Genomic DNA, 21,392 nt, shown 5'->3' with positions numbered 1-21,392 from the left:
GCTGTATAGAGGATTTTTGGGTATTACAGAGCGTGGTGTTCTGTCTTAGATAACTTAGCAGAATTATTTATTCAGCATAAGGTCTGTAGAGTTTTTCAGTGATCCAGGTCATGGTTGTCCCAAAGATGCTTTTGCCTGACCAGGATGAGTGAGAATCTCTACACTTTCAGTTATACAACTTTGAATTGTATGGGAGTAGGAATGGATTTCCCATGGAAATCCATGAATCTCAGAGTTTCAACTACTCTTTAAAAGATGCAAATTACCAGCTGTCTGCAAGAAATATAAATCCTTCCATTCCCCACTATCCTGTCAGAGCTGAAGAAGCTTCTTGGATGAGAAGCTAAACGTCTTAAAATGGAAAAAACAAACTCCAGTTGCCTTCTGAAAAAACATCTTTGGGATATTCAGCATAAGATTTATGAAGGATGAAGAACAACTTCTACTGAAAAAATAAGCAAAATCTTTTCCAGCAGGATCTTATTAAGCTTAACAAGGCAGCTACTTATTAGGTAATTAAAATTATAGTAAAGATGAATAACGCATGATGGAGAGAATTTCCTAAAAATCTTTTATAGGCTGCAATTTCATGAGTAATGCAGAATTATAAAAATATTGATGTGGTTAGGTTTATATAAAAGAATACAAGATACGAAAAAGTTAAACCCAAAAGGGTTTCAAAGACCTTTTCAGATGTGGTTGCTGTGTTCCAAATTATGCATAAGGTACTCAGTCTTCCCGTCCCCAACACAGGTGTCTGGCATAATAACTACTATATGTGCTTGCACCTTTATTTAAATCTATGGTATTGTCAATGGCTGGAATACCATGACACACCTCATCTTAGAAACCCTAACTGGAAGAATGCAAGAGGGCAACAAAAACGAGGAAAGACCTTACATAAAAAGTATTGCTCTTATATGTTACTTGGCATCTCCAGGATGAAACATAAAGTTATGTATATGGAAGATGATTTGAAAATATTAGAAGTGGGAATATTGATTAGGAAAAGATTAGGCCAGTCAGATTTCATGCAAAGAATAATGCAAAAAAAGAAAAAGTTGAGAGCCAGGTTATAAAATGGAATTTGATCACTTGCATTAATAACTTGCTGCCAGTCTATTGCAATATTGACACCAGATGTCTCTGCAAATCAGTAGCTAAGGAGCAATATTCAGGGAGGTATTGCCTTCTTCTTATCTGATTAGTCATTCCATGGGAAGATGGGACCAGATGAAGTTTCTTGACAAATTGTAATGAAACTAAAGATGTCTGGACATTATTATGTCATTGTGTTGCAACTTTTAGAGAAATCTTGCACTTCAAGTTCTGGAATGTTTAATTTGATTAACGACTACAGTTTGATTGGAATCTTTAAAAAATATTTTAATGTGCCTTTTGCAGGGTTATGTAGGTTGCTTGTGATAAAACAAGAGACACAAAACAATGGCAAAACCAGTAATTTGCTGGAAAGCTGGTCACTGAATAGTCAGGAGCTTCCAGCTAAATTATATAAATTATGCTTAGCAAGGGAGAAAAATCCATTCACACTTTGTAGAATTCATTTCATGGGATGGAGAAGAAAGGCCATCTACCTTCATTCAGTTCATATTTAGGTAGCATCTATACTAAACCTGGTTTCCAGCATGGGAGAGGTCTGACTGGACAGAAACTAGCTGTTCCAGGTCAAATAATATCAGTTAATCTTGCATCACAAGTCTTTGAAACTGCCATTCTTTAAACCACCTCAGTCAGAACAGCTGGTTGAATTTTGACAAATGTAAATATGTTTTGACAGGCCAGTGAAGTATTTGTGTAATTGCAAGCGGAGATGATGATAGCAGTTAACCAAACTGTTCTCTCACAGTTAGGGAGCCAGTAGACCAAACAAATAAATAAGCCCTGCTGTTATACAGGGAGACCTGGCTGAGCTGTTTGTCTCTTCTGGATATAAAAAGAAAGTGCACTGACAAAAGCAACAGGAAACCATCAGTATTCCCAACATGCCTTTCCAGCCTCTTGCTTCCCCCTGTTATGAATGCTGACAAATAGTCTCTCTTCCTCCAGTTTCTTGACTAGAGTGACAATGCTAAGGCTGCCCCCCAGGGACCTGCCACAGGGTTTGTGATGGCTTTTGAAGCTGCTCCCACTTGTTGATCTCTTTGTCTGAACTGCCTTCAACAGGTAGGCACGGGCTCGGATAACACGACGCACGAAGAAACCTGTATGCTTTTCAAGGCGGAATGGTTCCTTAGCACGAACCCGTGATGTGAGGCTAGTATGAAATCAAACACTTCAGGTTCCGCTAATAGAAGGCTGCAGGAACCCACAGACGGCTCTTGTCTTATGGTCCGGTTGCACGCATTAAAATGGCAAAACAGCAAAATTAAGTACTCCATACATCCATGGAGCACAGGTCTTTCACTATGATATGCTTCAGCCAGGCTTTTCCTGTACTGGTAGTCCTCGACTTAACAACAGTTCACAGTGGCAGTTCAAAGTTAACAACAACACTGAAAAATAGTGACTTGTGACAGTTTTTCACATGACCATTGTAATATCCCCTTGAGTAAATCTATATGGCATTTGAGCCTACATATAATTGTGGCCGCAAGAATAACCTGTGCACAATTTTGGAAATCTACTACCATACCATCGGAAGATGCCATAATTAAAAAGATTTATGAATGTGCAGAAATGGACAGAATGATGGGTTGGCTGAGGGACAAAGGAGAAACGGAACATTATCTTAGCTGAAACCTATGGTATATGTGGGCGACAAGGAGAACAGCAGGGACTTAAAACGGGGAAAGTTAAAGTTAGCATTTGTTAACAATAGGAACAAAAAGTGAACAGGGGGGGTATAATAGATCCCTGAACTTTATAACGAGAAGATGCTGCTTAGAGACTAAACAATGAGGAAGGGGGAAAAAAAAAAGTTGGGCTGTGAATGACTGTCAGGGGGGGGGGTTGTATGTTTAAAATTGTATTTGTATTTGTATGTCTTATTCTTAAAAAAATGTATAACCAATAAAGATTATTTTTAAAAAAAAATGGATGCTTGGCAACTATGACAGCTACAGTGTCAGTATGCTTTGCTTTTCTGACAAGCAAAGTCAATGGGAAATCCAAATTCACTTAACAATCATGTTACTAACTTGATAACTGCAGGGATTCACTTAACAACCGCAGCAAGAAAGGTCATAAAATGGAGCAAAATTCACTTAAAACCTCTCTCACTTAGCAACAGAAATTTTGGCCTTGATTGTAGTTGTAATTTGAGGGCTACCTGTATTTATTTTTAGGACTAATGCTAGATTAAAATCAACAAACCTCTGCAGAATATTTAGATATGTCCCATATCCCCACTCCCCAATTGTGAAAAGGTAATCCCAGCAAACATTTTGAAGTACAACTTGCCCAGTGTTTCTTCCTCCATCACCTCTGTTCCCTTCACGTGGCTGTAGCATTTCTTGTTGCAATTAGTATGGCAGACAGAAACGGTAGTGCCTTAGCATCCTGTAGAGCATTTGGTAAAGCACAACCCCCCAATTCTTATACTGTAGACTTGCATTATTATACAATCCCAAATTCACATTCATTGTAAAACTCCCCCCCCCTCCCATCGGCTATCCAATCTTCATGGCCAAAACAATCAACTGCTTCCACAAATCTTAAGATTACTCAACTGGAAGAAAAACTTGAGAGCTCCAGGACATTCTTTCCACGTCTTTTCAAGGGAAGAATGAGTTGGGCAAAGAAGAAGAAAAGAAGAGGTACAACATGAGAAAGCTGAAGCAAGATTAGTCGTAGAGATTTTGCAAACCATGCAAATCCCAAGAGTTGCTTTCTAGTTATCAAAAAGAAAATACATGCTAGAATACGAAGATGAGTGTGAGAAAGAAACAGGATGCAGAACTCAGACTTCTTTAAGATCTTTTTAAACGGGGAGGGCCAAGATTAAATGATTAGGAGAAAGGAATTTGAGAGCTACCTTGGGGCTTCAGAGAAAACATCTGCAACTCCATTTAGCCTCCATTTGCACTGCTAATTGCTACTTACATTAGATGACCAGATGCTCCAGCAAACTACTGCACTGCTTAAAAAGAACTGCATTTCAAAGCAAGTCACCCCAAAGCATTACGCTGTAGTTAAACATAACTCAAACAGACTTGACAAAGGAAAAAAATGTGTGGATGCAGAATAAAATATTCAATGCAAAATAAACAGAAAAAAATATTTCATAGCTTTCTAACCGCATTGTGTTAGTTCTGCTTTAGAGAGACAATAGAATCATAGAGTTGGAAAGAGCCACATAAACCAACAATTCAATTCCCTGCTTAGTGCTAGAATCCCAGTTAAAGTATGCCCATAGATGGCTGTTAATCCTATGCATACAAGGAAAGGAAGCCCAGCATAGGCAGTCATTTGATTCTACTGTCAAACTAATGTTTCTGTTAGATAAATGGAAGCCCATCTTTTAAGACAGACAGCTAGTCTTTAAATATAATATTGATCACAAAACCAAGAAAATAAAAAAAAAAACCCTGCAAACCATATCCTAAATATCTCAGGAATATTTCAAGCTTCTTGTTCTCTAATTTCAAAAAAAAAACTCAGGATTTTTATCTGGTGAAAACAGGAAGACAGAAAACTAGTTCATCATTAACAGATGTAGCTGATCACAGGGATGTATTTTGCAGGTACCAAAGAAAGGTTTAATATGGTGCTTTATAGAAATCACCAAGTTGCACATAGAGAGAACCATTGGATATTGCAAGGAATAGTAGCTGAAGTCAAAGCTGAAATAATTCCATTACTATCTCTGAAGAATGACAGCTAGGATGGTACAATGGTTAGGAAACCAGGTTGGAAGGGAGAATGGAGTTGTAGTTCTACTGTAAGGCACAAAGCCACAAGAGTGACTTGGGCCAGTCAGTCTGTCTCGGCCCTAGAAGGAAGACAAGGGCAAACCATTACTGAAATCTTGCTTAAGAAAACTGCAGGAACTTGTCTAGGCAATCGGCAGGACTCAGGAGGCATAAACCAAAACGAACGCTTCTAAAGTGCATGTACACAATGGTGCATAAAAACAAAGCACCACCCTAATAAAAACCAGCAGCATAAACCAGGAGCAGAGTCTTGCAGAGATGGATTCTGAACTAAAGTTCTACTGTATAACAAGCATTTGCCTAGCAAAAGAAGAACATGTTGGAAATCCGATAGCAAATGCCAAACGTTGCAAACCGAGGACAAAACTGATCTTGTTGGTTAAGGTGTTCCGTTATGTACAGTAGGCATATTAGGCTGAAAGGTTCTTTGGGCACCAGATGGAGACCTTTTTATTTTCTAAGTCCTTTAATATAAGATGCTGATGAAGTGATGGAGATTGGGTGCACATGTACGGTATATTTTGTCCTATTTTTTCCCCCCAGCTGATTATTTTATGGGTCCAAACTATGTTTAAAATTCTTTGACACTGGAATGTACATTCGACGTGATGACACGGGCATGTGGAAAAGGGGTACTGTTCCAGAGTTACCTTGCAAGGAGGAAAATCTACCCATAAATACCTTGGTTGCACCTTCATTACCATAGCTCCACCCACCCCACTTTCTCACTATGACTACCTTCTCATTCAGTGAGGTCAGCATCCTCTCTGATTTTCAAAACTAGCTTTAGAATACATTACAAAAATATCGCATACTGTAAATCAAGTTTCATATACAGCATTTAGAACTTCTGTCCATGAATAAATACATGAATACAGTGATCAATGATTTCTGCAGATATATTTACTATTCTGTGTGTATATACAGCAAGGCAAAATGCAACAGATTTGATCCTAAGTTATGAATCTTCGATTTTCTCCTCTCTTGATAGACTAAATATGAGTTTACAATTCTAGCTACACAAATATTTAGACTATGTAGACTATTATGCTTTTTGTAGGTTTCCTTGGAAGATACAAGTTTACAAAAATTACGTTGCAATTGTACAATTGAAATCGTGTAATTCCTGTGAAATCTTGCAAATGGGAACATAGACAATTCTTTCAGATTCTTTCCCCCATGCCTAATAGAAGCAGAAAATGAGGCCTCCCAAAATATCCCATTTTTTTTACACAAGAGATAATGGTGTCTGTTCAAATTCTGATCAAGCACAATGGAAACTTCAATTTAATATCCCGAACTAAACAACTGATAGGAAATTAGGGTTAAAATATGGACTATGAGTAGGACTTGATTCCAAACTTGCATTGCTGTTTCTGTCACATGCAAAAGAAACTCTGCACATGTTGAAAACACTTCGGGATTTTAAAATTTAGACTAGAAAGAGGAAAACATATTGAGAATATCAGCCTGCCCAAAACAATTATTCTGAACTGGCTACTCTTTAGTTATTTAAAGTTGTATTCGATGTTACTAGACATATCTGTGTGCTTCCTACATCGCTAACGTCTAACTGGGCTTGTTGTGACCTTGGCACCCCAGCAGCATGAAGCCAAATCCTCATCCCGACAAACCTCTTTTATTTAATTTACAGTGAATTCCTCTACAGCAAAGTCCCGACGCACAGTCTGTCAAGATATTTCACAATTACCAACATTTATCAGGCTTGGAGAGTGGCCAGGCCAATATCTTTCAGACACCGCAATACTTGGCAAGAATGCAGGAATGAACTAATTGTCTCCTGTAAACACCCCTCTCCTTTCACTCCTCTTTTATTTCCTACTAGAGGGGCCATTCACCTGCGGCTTTATTCCAAAGTTGACCTTTGTTCCTTAGCTGTTCCCTTTGTCTGGCAACTCTGCCCATGCACATGTTGGGAACAGGCTCCAACTGTTTGTCTGCCTCATTGTCGGACTCCGAAGGCAGCTGATAACTGTCAGACAGCCCTGGCCCCATCTCTGGCTCTGATGCAGAGTCCTCATCAGAGCCTTCCCCAGACTCCAGGACTGGCCCATGTTCCTCCCCAACCTCCTCACTGTCCGAATCTGCTGCCAGCTCCCTGGCCACTGGTGGGTCACAACAGGATTATTAATGTGGAAACAGTAGGATCAAAATAATATCACTTGCCAGTAATATTTAAAAGTTACATTGAATATGATGCAACAATCCCTGGACAAGAATCTGCTTGTTTACCCAATAAACAACTCAAGCCATAAAAGGAATCCTTCAGATCACACCAATCTCAGTGTCTAAGTATGAAGATTCAATGAGAAGTATTCACTTGTTGTATTGTGCTGTATCACACTTCACATGGACTTGGAAACAATTTTGATCCATCATTTTAGTAGCCTTTTCAAACTTCAAGCCAGCCAAAGGATGAAGAAATAACTATTATGAGAGCACATACAATTAAGCTGGATTTACTCTGAGCTTTCTTTGAGATATACCAATGTAATAGGTATTGTAAAATAACATATTCTTTAACTCTCCTATAAGGTAAAGGTTCCCCTCGCACATATGTGCTAATCATTCCCGACTCTAGGGGGCAGTGCTCATCTCCGTTTCAAAGCAAAAGAGCCAGCGCTGTCTGAAGATGTCTCTGTGGTCATGTGGCTGGCAAGAGTAAATGGCGAAGGCACACGGAACGCTGTTACCTTCCCACCAAAGGTGATCCCTATTTTTCTACTTGCATTTTTTACATGCTTTCGAACTGCTAGGTTGGCAGAAGCTGGAACAAGTAACCAGAGCTCACTCTGTTATGCGGCGCTAGGGATTCGAACCGGTGAACTGCCGACCTTCTGATCGACAAGCTCAGTGTCTTAGCTACTGAACCACCGCGTCCCTTAACTCTCCTATAGAAGATGTAAAAAAAATCAAAAGTTCTTATTGTTTTTATATAACAGAATTTATACAAATATCTCTGATTTACCTTACATTTTAAACTGTAGGTAAACGATTTACTTGCATATTCATTTTAATGTTCTGTGGATTCTTGGCCAAGATTCAAAGTTTTCATCAAGTTTTTGTCTGTTTTTTTTGTAAACAGGATACACTCTGGGCAAAACTGCACCAAGTTGATGTATTCAATTTCTGCTCTTGTATTTAAAAGAAAATGGCTGTTTTTGCTGTTGTTGCACTTTTTAGTGTTTGAGAAGGCATTTGACTTGATTTTGAGGCTGTCTAAAAGAATGTGAAAGTGGGTTTTAAATCTAAATGTTTGTGATAATATTTGTGATAGATATGAAGTGCGTCTTCAGAATGTGGTGCCTTCAAAGAGTACGTAATCAGAATGAGGCAACTTTCCACTGCAGGTTTTCTGGCATCTCTGTATCCAGGAGAGAATAATGAACAGCAAGGACATGAAATCAAATGTTTATATTTATTACAGCAGGGGGGAAAAGAGAAAAGATCTTGATTTATCTTTTAAAAACCATCCCAGACCAACGAAGACATTTAATTTAGCCATCACTTTAATACAATGAAACCTGCCAAGTTATCTCTTTAAAAAAAGTGTTGCATTAGGAATGGGACAAATCTTCATTTGAAGGTTTATTATTTTTTTTTTCTTTAAATATAATCCTGACTGTAACTGTGAGAATCTTCATTTGCCCACCCCATCCCCGTCATCTCTCTACAGGAAAAAAAAAACTTAATCAAAATGCCTAAGAAAAGGGGAAGCATTTTTTTTAAAAAAATCATTGTCTTCTTAAAAATTACACGGTTTCAAGTACTTTTTTTGATAGAGTAAAAATAAGCCAATGTTTTCCAAAATGAAACCAAACCAAAAAGAAAAACAAAACAAAAACCCAAACAAAGCCATAAGTAAAAAAAAAAAAAACATTTCATTAAGGGGTGCAGAAAAAAGACATCCCTTTAATAAAACATTATCAACAAATATCGTACACAAACTACAATGTATAATAATTACTTTTCCTTTCCCTCGCTTAACTTTAGAACCAGACTACAAGGTAAGAAAAAACACTGAAACAAGGTACAATGTTCTCAAGAATCCGCACAAAGGTAGGTAAATCCAGGGTAAGATAATATTTTACATAATATGAAATACATAGATCAGAAGTGAAGGGGTTTTTTTTCTTTTATATAAAACAAAGACCAGCTACAAGGGAGTGTAATGTACAGAGATCTCAAGACTTGCGAGTTTCACTATACATGATATGCTTTTCTGTAGTCACCCCTACCAGGAGAAGGTAAGATTTATTTTATTTATTTTTAAATTCTGCTTTTAATTACAGAGTGAGAAGGAGGGAGAGAGAGCCTACAGAATAGCAAGTATACAATTTAACAACAATAATTACTTAAAAATATCTCCATCCAGTTCCAGAGCATATACAGTGAAACCCTAGTAAGATCACATCGTTTCGTTTAGAAAACCCAAAACAAAAACAAAAACAAAGCAGTTGTTAAGAAGTTTGCTCTCACCAGTTCTTGAGTCAAGTTTTTAATGCCTTTTCATTTTATTTCTGACATTGTCCCAACCGGGGAAAAAAAAATCCCAAGTACAGATAGTTAGTTGACTTACAACTATTTAACAATGCTCTGAGGTTATGATGGCCTTGGAAAAAGTGACTTATGACCCATCCACAAAACTATGACCCTCACCCCCCCTCATCCCACGGCCATGTGATCACAATTCAGACACTTGGCAACTGGCTCATCTTTATGATGGTGGCAGAGTCTTATGGTCATGTGATCACAATTTGCTACCTTCACAAGCTTCTACCAAGCAAAGTCAATGGGGGAAATCAGATTTGCTTAACACCCAGATTCACTTAATGGCCATGGAAAAAATGGCCGTAAAAATCAAGTCCAGTCATGTGATGATGTGCTTAACTCTTGCATTGCTAAGCAACGAATCCCAATTCTGGCTGTAAGTCTAAGACTACCTGTACCTAACCCTCAATACCCACCTCCCAGAAATTCTGACATTTTCCAAATTCTGCAAAAGGGCATAGCAGTGCTTTGGGTGGGGCAGGGGGGGGGAAGAAGGAGGACAAGCAAGGGAGGGGACTAAAACAGTGCATGCCACAGTCACAGATATACCCAAGATCACAATTAAACTTTTGGAGGATGTGATCCTACAAGGGAGCCAGCTGCATTACAAACTGAGGCAGGGGAAATCTTTTCCACTCGGATCTTCTTGCTGAAGGAAGTGTTGTGCTGCAAGACACCAACCTAAAAGGGGAAGGGGGAGCGGGGGGGGGGGAGGTCTTCTGAACAAAACCCACCAATTTATTTTAAAAAAACCTGTCCAGTTTTATTATTTTAAAATGGCTACAGAGACAACATGAGATTTCATATCTAGACTAGTTTCCTTGCGTAGCACAGCACAAACATACAAGAAGTTTAAAAGAATAATCAAGCAAGGGAGGCTGGAATTGGGTGCTAGAGGCTTCCGTTTGTTTCCAAAAAATGAACAAAAAAAAGTGTCATATACATATAATAAATCCTTCTGCAGAAGAAGGATCTTGTCATGTCTTGAAATATTTTAAAGATTTGTCCTTCATTGTTTTATGGAATAAAAAGTTCAGCCTTTTTATTGCATGAAACTAAAAATTAGGGCTGGATCTCCGTCTCTGAATGTCTCCCTGCCAAACGCACGTAAGCTTTTTCTCGTCTTGCATAAATTCTTGAGATCCTCCAAAGGGCAGCCGACTTTTTCTTTATCCTGGAGAAGAGGATGTGGGGCGAAGGAAGAGGGAAATCACACACTCATTGTCATGCTGGGAGAATACTGGGTGAGGGAAGGGTGAGAAAAAGAAGAAAGAAAGAAAAAGTTACACAAGTAAAACTGAGGCCAAAATCAGAACAAATGGCTAACTTTGTGCTGCGCAAGCAAATGGGGGAAATCCAATTGCCACTTTTTTATCTCCTGTTGGTCAACCATGGTTGGTGGTAGCTTGGTGGTTAGGTGGAAACTCAAGTGTTACTGCTTTTACTATTTCCGTCGTCATATGTATACAACAGGGGTGAGTTCCGACAGTCACTACTGCTGGTTTGCTCCTGGCTGCTTCCTACCCGCGCTTGATGCATGCTGTGTGCGCATGTGCAGTGCAATACAAATTGCTCTGCGCATGCACAGAAGCAAAAAACAAGATGGCGGTGCCTAAAGCGCCACCCAGAGAACTGGTTTGGGGCGTGGCAGGCCTGCGTTGTTGCTGGTTCCAGTGACCCAGGCTGCCAAACCACTACTGGTTTGGCCGAACTGGTCTGAACCGATAGGAACCCACCACTGGTATACAATGATAAAGGCCCTCACGTTAGAATGAATATAATACTACAAAGATTTAATCTTATATGTTTTTGCACGAAACAAGTTACACTAATAATGAAGATGTCGCCTTTTCTTAATTAACGTTTGCTTCGGTTGCTGATCAGCATTCTTTTCTTGCAGCCATGTTAAATTTCATATTAGCATCATTTGGCAGAACCAGCCACTTAAATTAAGTCTACTGCTTCGACTGTCAGGGATGCTTTTCAAGAAGTCCATCCATTCAAGGCGATAGTTGTGCTTTCCTTCTTCTTCTAACACCCTCAATGAAAATGTGATTCTAAGCAGTATATCACAGAAGTGAGTACATCCCTTCACATTTTCTAAATATTTAAGTATATCTTTTCATGGGACAACACTGAAAGAATGACACTTGGCTACAATGTAAAGTAGTGAGTATACAGCTTGCATAACAGTGCAAATGTGCTGTCCCCTCAAAATAATGCAACACAAAGCCATTACTGTCTAAACTGTTGGTAACAAATATTTAAATATTTACAAAATGTGAGGAAGTGTACTCACTTCTGTGATATACTGAAGCTTCTCATGGTAAGACCCATCACTGATTTACGCTACTTTATTATTTTTTTAAAAAGTATATGATTCATAACAATGGCAAGGATTTTCCTACATTGAAAGGGCTTCTATGATCTAGCCAGAAACTCTAGACAGAAGCTGTCAGGCAACAGGCTTCTCTTATGCACATCTAGTACACACGTTTGCTGTACATTCAAACTGTGAGAGCCAAGCACATTTCTTTTGTGTTTGCTCTCTGGTTCTAGGATTGTTTCAAAGGAACTCTCTATATTTCCTTCTTTCTTTTAAACAACTTAAGATCTCCGTTACCTCCCTTTGGAACCATTTATCTTCTTCGTATATTGAAGGCATGCTACATCCAGATATCATACTGATTATCTTACTCTGGATCTTTTCCCAGTTCTATCAGCCCCCACATCATTCTTCCTTGATATTTTGTTTTTCACCCTCACACTGTCAAGCCATCATATTCCACATATTTACAAAAGAGACTCTTCCGAGAGCCTTGAAAAACTCTGAGATTGAAACGTAATGTATTTAAAGAGCGGGTGTAAGAACGACTCACGTTGTCATTTTGGAAGGAATGGAGGAAGTTGCCTCCCAGTTCACCATCATCTCGTGGAGTGCCCGGAGGATTGCTAATGCCACTTATGTTGTTTGGAGAATTCTACAATTAAAAAGGAAAGGGGGAGGGGAGAGGAAGGGGAAACATACAGACCACACATATACACACTGAAAGTGAGACAGTGTTTTTCAGCAATGTGTACACAAACAAATATAAGAAAACACATTGTTCTCAGATGAGCAAAAGATAGCTAAACATGAAGCTTGTACATAGAAAGAAAGTGTTGCACTTCATTTAGAGCATAAGGATCTTCATCTGCTAAGTCAACAGGGGAAGTCTGCTAACTTCTGGCAAACTAATAAACGTGGATTGGAGGATGAACACTTCCTCTCTACTTTCACCCCATAGTATCCTATAATCCTAAATTTGACATTTAATACAAAAAAGGATAAGAAGCCCCCACCTAATTATATTAGCAACATGTTGACTTACTTTTGGAAGTCCATCAATGTCTCCTGACCCTTATGAAAGAAGATTGGGATGGTGTGATGGAGAGGAAGAGAGAAAAACAGGCTGTTAGTGGAAAGGACTTTGCTTCCTTCTTCTAAATCAACATTTTCCCCAACTAGCATTGAAACATGTAGATCCTGAACCTATATGCAGGAAATAAGAGGCTGCTGCAAAAGGTAGAGCTGGACCTTCTGGGAAGCAGCTGGCAGTACATTAGTGAGTTGCAGGTCACAGCTGGGCTAATGCAAACCTCTTAACATTTGCCTCCAGAAAGGGAACTGCTGGGGGACACCTCAGCTGCCATTCCTTTGCATGGAAAACTCCCTGGAGCAGAGCCCAGCTCACCTTCCTCCCAGCACTAGAGTAATGGCCTAATCGAGTTGCTACGGCCTCGGCTCCCTCCCGTGAGCTTTCTGACACTGATCAAGATGGAGTACAGCACCTCTACTTCAGCAAGATGTATAAGGCAAGCATGGGAGGTTAATGGGTCTTTCTGCTGCTTTAATTAAAACACACACACCGCAGATAGGTTCATGCTGCTTCTTCTCTGTTATCTATCAACAGGAATGCACCGAGGCCGTGACTAGCGGTTCCTGTTTTCTGTTTAATTTTTGAAACTACGAATGTTTAAGAATGGCAAAGGCATTGGGATTGCTGATTAGAACTAGTCACTTATGGAAACATGGAGGAATTCCAAAAAAATAAGGAACAGGAAAATCAAAGCCATCCATTTACGAATGAGAACACAAAGAGCATCAGTTGCAGAAAAGTGTAGCGTATCAGGGCAAAGGGGCTACCAATATAATGTTAGTCGCACAGCACTTTTATTCCTGTCCTAGTATTGAGCCTTTAAAAATTTCCTGCAGTACCCGTGAGTGATGCCATGAGAGACCAAGAGGTAGCATAGAAAAATAAAATGGCAGTGGTCTGTTGCCCATGTTACTGGGTTAGGCTGGGGGTGGGTGGGAGAGAGTATGTTGGAGTCGGGAACTATGGAAGGAAGCAGCCTGCTAAAGCAGAAAGGATATTAGATCAGTGGTCCCCAATCTTTACAACTTGGTGGCCGGGGGGGGGGGAACTGTCTATGTTAGTGTGGGCTGGCCTGCACAGTAATGTGCAGGAGGGCCCACTCCCCTCTCTCAAGTCGAACGGTATGTGTGCACGCTGGTTCGCTGTTCCTGTAAGTTGAGCTGGGTGCATATGCGTTGGCCAACCACTCGCATGGCCCAGTTCTGAAAAGGCCATGGCCTGGTAGTGGGCTGCAGCCCGGGGGTTGGGGACTCCTGTACAAAATTAAAGCCTATCTCCTGGAGAGAGCTTACTGGTGCCTAAAACTGACTGAGGGAAGCCCCTAATTCTTCTGTCTGCATTCTGACCAGTCTTACTAACAAGGCCTCCTCTCCTAGTTTCCCACAACTCATTCTGACTTTAGAATGATTTGGCCTCCTTGTACCATATATAAATTGAGCCACTCATTGGATGTGACTTAGCCAATCAGAAACCTCCATAGAACCAACTTCTATTAAAAGACAGAATCCTATGTGACTTTGCCCCAAATATTTTTTGTTCAGCTTACCTAATGAGCCATTCATGTGATGGGGTTCCATCCCACCCATGCCTCCCATGGGACCATCTGATCCAGGCCCCATTGGGAACTGAAGGGGGGGAAAAGAAGGCATCCGTTATGATTGATCATTTGTATTATAAAATGCCACCCAACCCCTTATGTATTAACACTACAATGTTCAGAAGGTTAATATGCCCTGCAAACTAATTATTTTTGGAAGTCTATTACTAGAAAAAGAAAATCTGATGGCTTCAAAAGAGAGAACAGCTAGTTATATTCAATTCCCATCAGTTAAAGATGTGGTAAAACATCCTTATTTTTAATATATTGGACTTTATTGCATCTATACCAGACAGCTGCCTAAGCTTTGAAAGAAAGCTGAAATTATCACTGCCTTGAAGAGAGAGTATAGCAGTGTCATATACTTTCTGAAGTAAATGAGGAGGAGGGAAGCTTCAGAACAACCCCTGGTAATTAGTTTCAACTAAATGTGCAAGATGGACTAGAGTTCAAGCTGAGTCCTCTTTTAAAAAACAGCCCTCTCTCAGCAATGCATGTGATGGTCTTGACCAGAGCCACATGAATGCTACTATTTTAATAAGCATAAAAAATTAACAAAGTCCTGAAGAGTTAATCACTTGTTAATGGTTTGTTTTATTTCTATTTTGAAATAAATGGCTGAAATCAATTAAACTGCTTTACCCTCAACTGATGAAGTTAATTATGATTTGTTATGGTATGTGATATGTAAATTATTAGAAAGCAGACTTACATTCGACCGACTGCCTCCAGGCGGTACAGGATTAATCATTGTGTAGATGTTGTCACTTGAATTTGTCGAATCTATAGAACAGTGAAATCCACTAAGTAAGGGTGATTAATTCATTTCTTAATTAAAACAAACTCATGCCACTTGAACTCATTCTTTCGAGCTTTATCACCTAAAATTCCCTCTAAGTACCACCATTTTCTGGCTAATTTGTATTTAATGAAGATTCACAAAGTTTTTAATCACAGAAATTCAACTGTGAAAAGAAGTCTCTGCTACTAACCAAGGATCTTGAAGGCTTTTTGCTATGAGAGATGAAGAAAGATAATTTTCTGCCACATGCCACTTAGCGCCTCAAAATTAGCCAGTGCAATTATCTCACTACACCACAATCTTTTTTTCTTCTTTTTGAAAGAAGAGTAATATTTGTCGTTTCACATATTATCTTCCCCAATAAAGCAAGAATCTAGGCTTTTAGCGCTGGTAGCAGGAGGAAAGACACAGTCAAGCTGTAGAATGCAAACAGAAAGATTTATAAGCAGGCCACAGTAACGGAATTAAAAAAAGAGGGAAGATTTGTGGCTGAATTAACATACGGATTGTTTTATTATGATCTAGTAAGAAATGTAGGTCAGAGTCCTCATAAAAATGCAGGAGGAAAGCAGCGATAATACTGAAGTGTAGCTCCACCTCTGCAGCTGTGTGCACCCTTGTTACATGCAACAGGCCCACTTTCTTCCAGTGTCCCTTTCTATTTTTTCTTCTTCTTCCAATTGAGGCTCAAAGTGTGAGCCAAATCAAATTTTGACCCTTTCAGAATACGCACTTCACTGAGCTAGCATGGCTGGCTCAGGAATTCTGGGAGTTGAAGTCCGCAAGTCATAAAAGGGCCATAGTTCCCCACCTCTGCTGTAAAGGAACCAAGGGCTAGGAGGGGATTTTATGCAGCCTTCTGGGAAGACATGTGGAGAAGCAGAGCACTCAACTTAGGGAACACCACTGTACAAAGTGGCATTCTGAAACTGTTGTGCATCCTCTGCAGTGTAAAGCTGGGTAATGTGTTCCTGGCTACTCCTCTGAGGAATTCCTTGGCCATAGTACTGGGAAATCCCACAAAAGTTGGAACTTTACAGCCTTAACCATGCTGGATTTAGGAAGTTTAATAGGGTTTATTTTACATTTCCCTCTTAATTCCCTTGGGATCTGTAGAGGATGATTTAAGATTCTACAAATAACTTAAGACACGTTTCACCTTGGATAAAAAGTTTCACCAGGATGATGAAAAAAACCACAAAATAAGCCTATTCTAGTAAGTCAACATTTATTAAAAACTATTGCTCAAGGGAAGCAGTGCCACACTTAACCTGCTTGCCAGGAACTTGGTGCTGATTGCAAACTAACTTCAGATGAATCCAGAAAGGCTGAGCCACAGATGAACACTCCCCATCTCTATTGTCTAATTCCTACTGTATAACTTCCCTGTGCTTTAAGCCTAACAGAACTTAAGCAATAAGTGCTGGGAAGGAAGGAAGGAAGGAAGGAAGGAAGGAAGGAAGGAAGGAAGGAAGGAAGGAATTGTGGAATCATTTTCATTTGATTATTGTCTGCAGCTGTTCCAAAACAAATAGGGCATCAACCACACGCAAATGTTATGTTGTAACTTTCTGTAAAGGCCAACAATGAAAGAAACTTTCTCTCCCACGCTGCCTTTCTCGTTCTCTCCCCCATCCCTTACCTGCAGGGCTAGGCATGATGGGTGTTCCAGGAGGACCTCCGCCACCAGGGGGCCCCTGTTGACAAGATTAAATACGCATCAGGCACCACTGTGATAACATAGCCTGCAATAGGTCAGCCAGATCTTGCTGCTGTCAGCAACAATGTCTCATCTTGGTATTCAGCCAAGCATTAATCTCCTGCTAAAACCTCCAATGCACCCTTGCAGCCAAAGTGCAATTTCTTTGTTTAAGCCTCAGGAAAAATGAAGGTTTTACAGAGAGATAGTAAGGTGCTTTTATGCAAGATGCTCACACTGGGTCTATCTGTCAGGGAAGGAACAGAAGAAGGAGGACCATCCTTTCTGTAACCTTCACTCATGCAGAAGTTGCAACAATAAGCAGGTAGTTTAGAGCATTGTAACTTGTGACGTCAATGTGTTAACTCGATGGCCTGATTCCAGTCCAATTAGGAATACAGCTGCTAAAAATTCTGACTGTAATTGCTCTAAGATGAATTAAAACTGGAGCATGACAAGCACATCATCATTCACAATGCTGGGGGTTAGAAAGGTACCATATTTTTTGGAGTATAAGATGCATCTTCCCCCCCCCCCCCCAGAAAAGAGGGTGAAAATTTGGGTGCGTCTTATACACCGAATGTAGCTCCACCCACCCACCCGCCCCCACCCTTTGGCTCTGCCTCCTAGCAATTTACCTCCTTGCAGCAAATGGAGAAAATGGGGCTTGCTGAGGTGGCAATAGGCTATGGCAATCCCTGCAGCCTGAAACAGCTGATGATCGGAAGCCCCAGGCTTAAATTGAAACTGAAAGTGAAACTTGCTGTTTGCTGTAATGAGCCAAATTCCTGGGAGGTAGAGGCAGATTTTTTTTTCTTTTAATCAGGCTAAACTGAAACAGGCTGTTTGCTGCGAGGAGTCAATATAGTTAATAACTCTAAATGCCTATAGAATGTTCAAATTATTAGACTTATTTTTTAAAGACTGCTTTATTATTGTTCTAGACAACTTAACAAAATGAAGAAGCTTTTTAGAATAAATGGTTGATCTTATACGTCTTATACTGTATTTCTTTCCATACTTTAAGGCAGTATTTCTCAGCCATGGTGATTTTAAGACACATGGACTTCAATTCCCAGAATTCCCTGGTCAGTATGGCTGGCTGAGGAATTATGGAAGTTGAGGTCCCTGTGTCTTAAAGCCACCAAGGTTATAAGAAATACTCCTTTAGGAGGATGTTGACTGAAGAAATGACTTCTTATGCTAATCAACTTCCTCTCTTTCAGTATGCTTTATGCACTATGCTTCCTGGAACAAGAAATGTTTTCCCAATGATGTCTATGATTTGCAGATTATACAGATGTGGATGCTGCCCTTCAGCAGGATAAACAAAGCCAACAGCATGAACACTTATAACCATAATCTAGGCCAGGGGCCTTCAAGCTTGGCAACTTTAAGCCTGGTGGACTTCAACTGGGGAATTCTGGGAGTTGAAGTCCACTAGGCTTAAAGTTGCCAAGGTTGGACACCCCTGATCTAGTCTGCATACTTGTGAATTCAAGTATACCTAGAGCTAGTCAACAAATGTACTGCCACGTCATGACTTCGGCTCAATTACTTGTGAAACTTCCTCCTCCCAGTTGTGGTGGCTTTTCCTACCAGATCTGAGAGAATGGAGAGGCACTGGGACCTTCAATAAAATGGCATTACCTGGCAGGCCTAGGAGTCTCTGTTATGGTGGTTGTCTTATGGAACAGCATCTCCATGGGGATAATAAAGATTCTGACCCGGTTGGCTTTCCAGAAGATTGCAAGGTCCAGGCTCTGGGATGTTAATGGAGCTCATTTTTTTCAATACAGTCTTGACTTGGGATTTTAATTGATCTGGATTTGTAGAGTTGATTTGTAGGATTTGACTAGGCTGAGCCTGAGGGTGGGGTCAAATGAATCATCAGTCTGGAGTCTCTATACTCCAGTGGTGGGTTCCGGCTCCTGTTGCAACCGGTACACTGCAAAGGGGCTGGGCATCCACCACATGCACGGGTACAGTGCGCACATGTGTACCCACTGCCCACAATGCTCCAGCTGTTCGCCGGAGCATTGCACAGGCGCCATATGCTCCGTGCGTGTGTGCAAATGCCCTAGTCAGCTCAAATACAGGTAAGGAGAACGGGCGGGCGGGTGGGCCCTCCGAAGCACCGTACTGAAACGGTACCTGGTGCTCCCAGCAGGCACCGGTACACCTGTACCGGGGCGTACCCCACCACTGCTATACTTCAATAAGAGACCTGAATCCAGCCCCCCTTGAAGTCCACTGACTCTTACCTGGCACCAATTTCCCTTGACCATTAGTAAATCAGATTCCTGTGTATGGAATAAACTTATGGTACTTTTGAAGTCTATTCTGGTTCCTGACTTTTTGCACCTGACAGGATTATGGACAACGTTTTTCCCTCCTATGTGCACTGCCCACTGATTAGATGGGTGGCCACACAGATTTGTTTAACCGCTGAATTTTTAAAAAAATATGAGCTTACCACATATGTACCAGGTGATGAAGAAGAATAGGGAATCTGTGAACAAACCAAATAGCACGCATTACTTTTCCAAAAGGGAGCTTTTGACAAGGGAGGTTCAGAACTCTAATAAAAATATTTATTGCTTTTAAATATGCTTAGAGGAGAGGACAGCTGCACAGAAGGAAATGGAGGATATCCCTTGTCTCCTGCTCCGGATGATGCCCTACTGGGAAGACAGAGCAAGGGATGCAACATAGATGAAAAGGGAGATGCAGGAAGAAGAAATAAACCAAATTCCAAGGTCCAAGTGATAAAGGCATCCCGCAGAAAAAAACACTTACTGAATTAGCGCTGTTGGGGTTGGGCCATGGTCTACCAGCTCCTGGACCCCTGGAGTTCAAGAAAAGAAACAAGCTTTTAGTGCGCGCACGCACATGTTTACTCAAGCCTAAGCAGAGAGTAAAACAGCGCTCATTTCCACATCAAATGAAAGGAACATCAGTCAAAAGCCAGGAACATGAGAAATGCCTTACATGTTAATCCCAGGCATGCCGGGCCCTAGAGAGTTGGGTGGAGGTCTCATTCCGCCGCCATAGTTCTGCAATGATAACCAAGGATCAGTCTACCATAACGAGAAGGGAAACCGGAGAAGAAAAGAGAAAGGAAAAAAACAAACAAAAACGAGAGGGTTAGTTTGTGAAAATGAACTTTAATAAAAAAAAGAAGATGATGACAATGAACATACAGGTCAACTTAGCAACTTCTAAAAGTGAAACAGGGCTGTGGCAGCTCTCATTTTGCTGTTTGACTGGAAAAAGTCTTTTTTCCCCTATTTTTTTTTTAATCTTAAAAACCAGCAGGTTTCCATCTCTTTGTAGAAATTATAATACTAGAAACACCCATCAGGCCAAAGCTTCTGGCACTGCCCAAGGTATATCAACAAGGGAATAACCTCACCTGGAAAATATGTAAGATCTAAGAAAGTAATTCAAACCAAAAACAAACAAACCAAATGCAGTTTGTTCCTTACACATGAATCCAAACAAGTAGGAGATGTAAAATAATTAAATTACTTGCTTGGGGTGGGGTGACAGTTGTGGAGAGACTGATGTGAGGAAGCAGAACATGAGAGAGAGGGGAGTGAGAGACAAGACAAAGAGAGAGAGATTAATTCTGCTTTAGGAAATACAGAATAATGAGCAAACAATGGGTTTGCCCAAGAGCAGATGTTGACAGCACCAGAGTGTGTAGCAGGTTTGCAAAGAGCATTCCTTCCTCCCAAAAGCCTGTCTTCAACAACAGTAACAAAGAGCAATGCTGATCAAGTAGCATCCACTGCATACCTTTTATCTTATTTCTTAAAACACCACAATCACGAAAGACATAAAGGACTTTTCTGGCCAAAGTAATAACATTATGGGTTTGTTAATGTGATTACTAAAACCCCTTAAAATTAGAGCACTTAAATCTTAAATGTTAAAGTGGCCCTTTTTAAATTCCCTTCTACATAACCAAATGTCTGCTTAGCCCAATCTTCCAGATATCAATCTTCAGAAAAAGTCAATGCAAGTTAGGCATAACAATTTGCTGTGAAAATGGGTCTAAAGAGGGAAAGGGAGCAAATCCATCATGTTGTTGGTAACATGCAGGGCTATGGTGGTGCAGTGGTTAGAGAGCAGTACTGCAGGCTACTTCTACTGACTGCTGGCTGACTGCAATTTGGCAGTTCAAATCTCACCAGACTCAAGGTTGACTCAGCCTTCCATCTTTCCAAGGTGGGTAAAATGAGGACCCAAATTGTTGGGGGCAATATGCTGACTCTGTAAACCGCTTAGAGGGGGCTATAAAGCACTGTGAAGCGGTATATAAGTCTAAATGCTATTGCTATTGCTACTGTTTAAGAAGCAGCAATGAATAGGGACTTATGGTTGAAGTATATAAAATATGAGTCAA

At 40.3% G+C, this 21,392-nt stretch overlaps 1 protein-coding gene across 4 annotated transcripts in view; it reads right to left on the bottom strand.

Moving 5' to 3' along the window:
- Positions 1–8,317: 8,317 nt before the first annotated feature.
- The window catches only part of SSBP3 (single stranded DNA binding protein 3), a 226,893-nt gene continuing 213,818 nt past the window's right edge, over positions 8,318–21,392 (bottom strand). For 2 of the 4 annotated variants that reach the window (XM_014068046.2, XM_014068044.2), the window contains 9 exons: positions 19,973–20,061; positions 19,781–19,829; positions 19,458–19,493; positions 16,925–16,979; positions 15,193–15,263; positions 14,430–14,508; positions 12,836–12,864; positions 12,344–12,445; positions 8,318–10,704 (listed from right to left, as the gene is read on the bottom strand). In XM_014068046.2, the coding sequence (XP_013923521.1) occupies positions 10,675–10,704; positions 12,344–12,445; positions 12,836–12,864; positions 14,430–14,508; positions 15,193–15,263; positions 16,925–16,979; positions 19,458–19,493; positions 19,781–19,829; positions 19,973–20,061 (540 nt within the window). In that variant the 3' untranslated portion in view covers positions 8,318–10,674. The remainder of the gene's footprint in view (positions 10,705–12,343; positions 12,446–12,835; positions 12,865–14,429; positions 14,509–15,192; positions 15,264–16,924; positions 16,980–19,457; positions 19,494–19,780; positions 19,830–19,972; positions 20,062–21,392) is intronic. The other 2 variants (XM_014068045.2, XM_014068047.2) reach the window with 1 other exon arrangement.

Source organism: Thamnophis sirtalis, unplaced genomic scaffold (assembly GCF_051295495.1).
Source record: "Thamnophis sirtalis isolate CommonGarterSnake01/CBP01778 unplaced genomic scaffold, rThaSir2_p1.2 scaffold_7, whole genome shotgun sequence".
NCBI classification, from domain to species: domain Eukaryota; kingdom Metazoa; phylum Chordata; class Lepidosauria; order Squamata; family Natricidae; genus Thamnophis; species Thamnophis sirtalis.
Note: the sequence above shows the minus strand (reverse complement) of the source record. Positions and strands in the feature narration are given on the sequence as shown.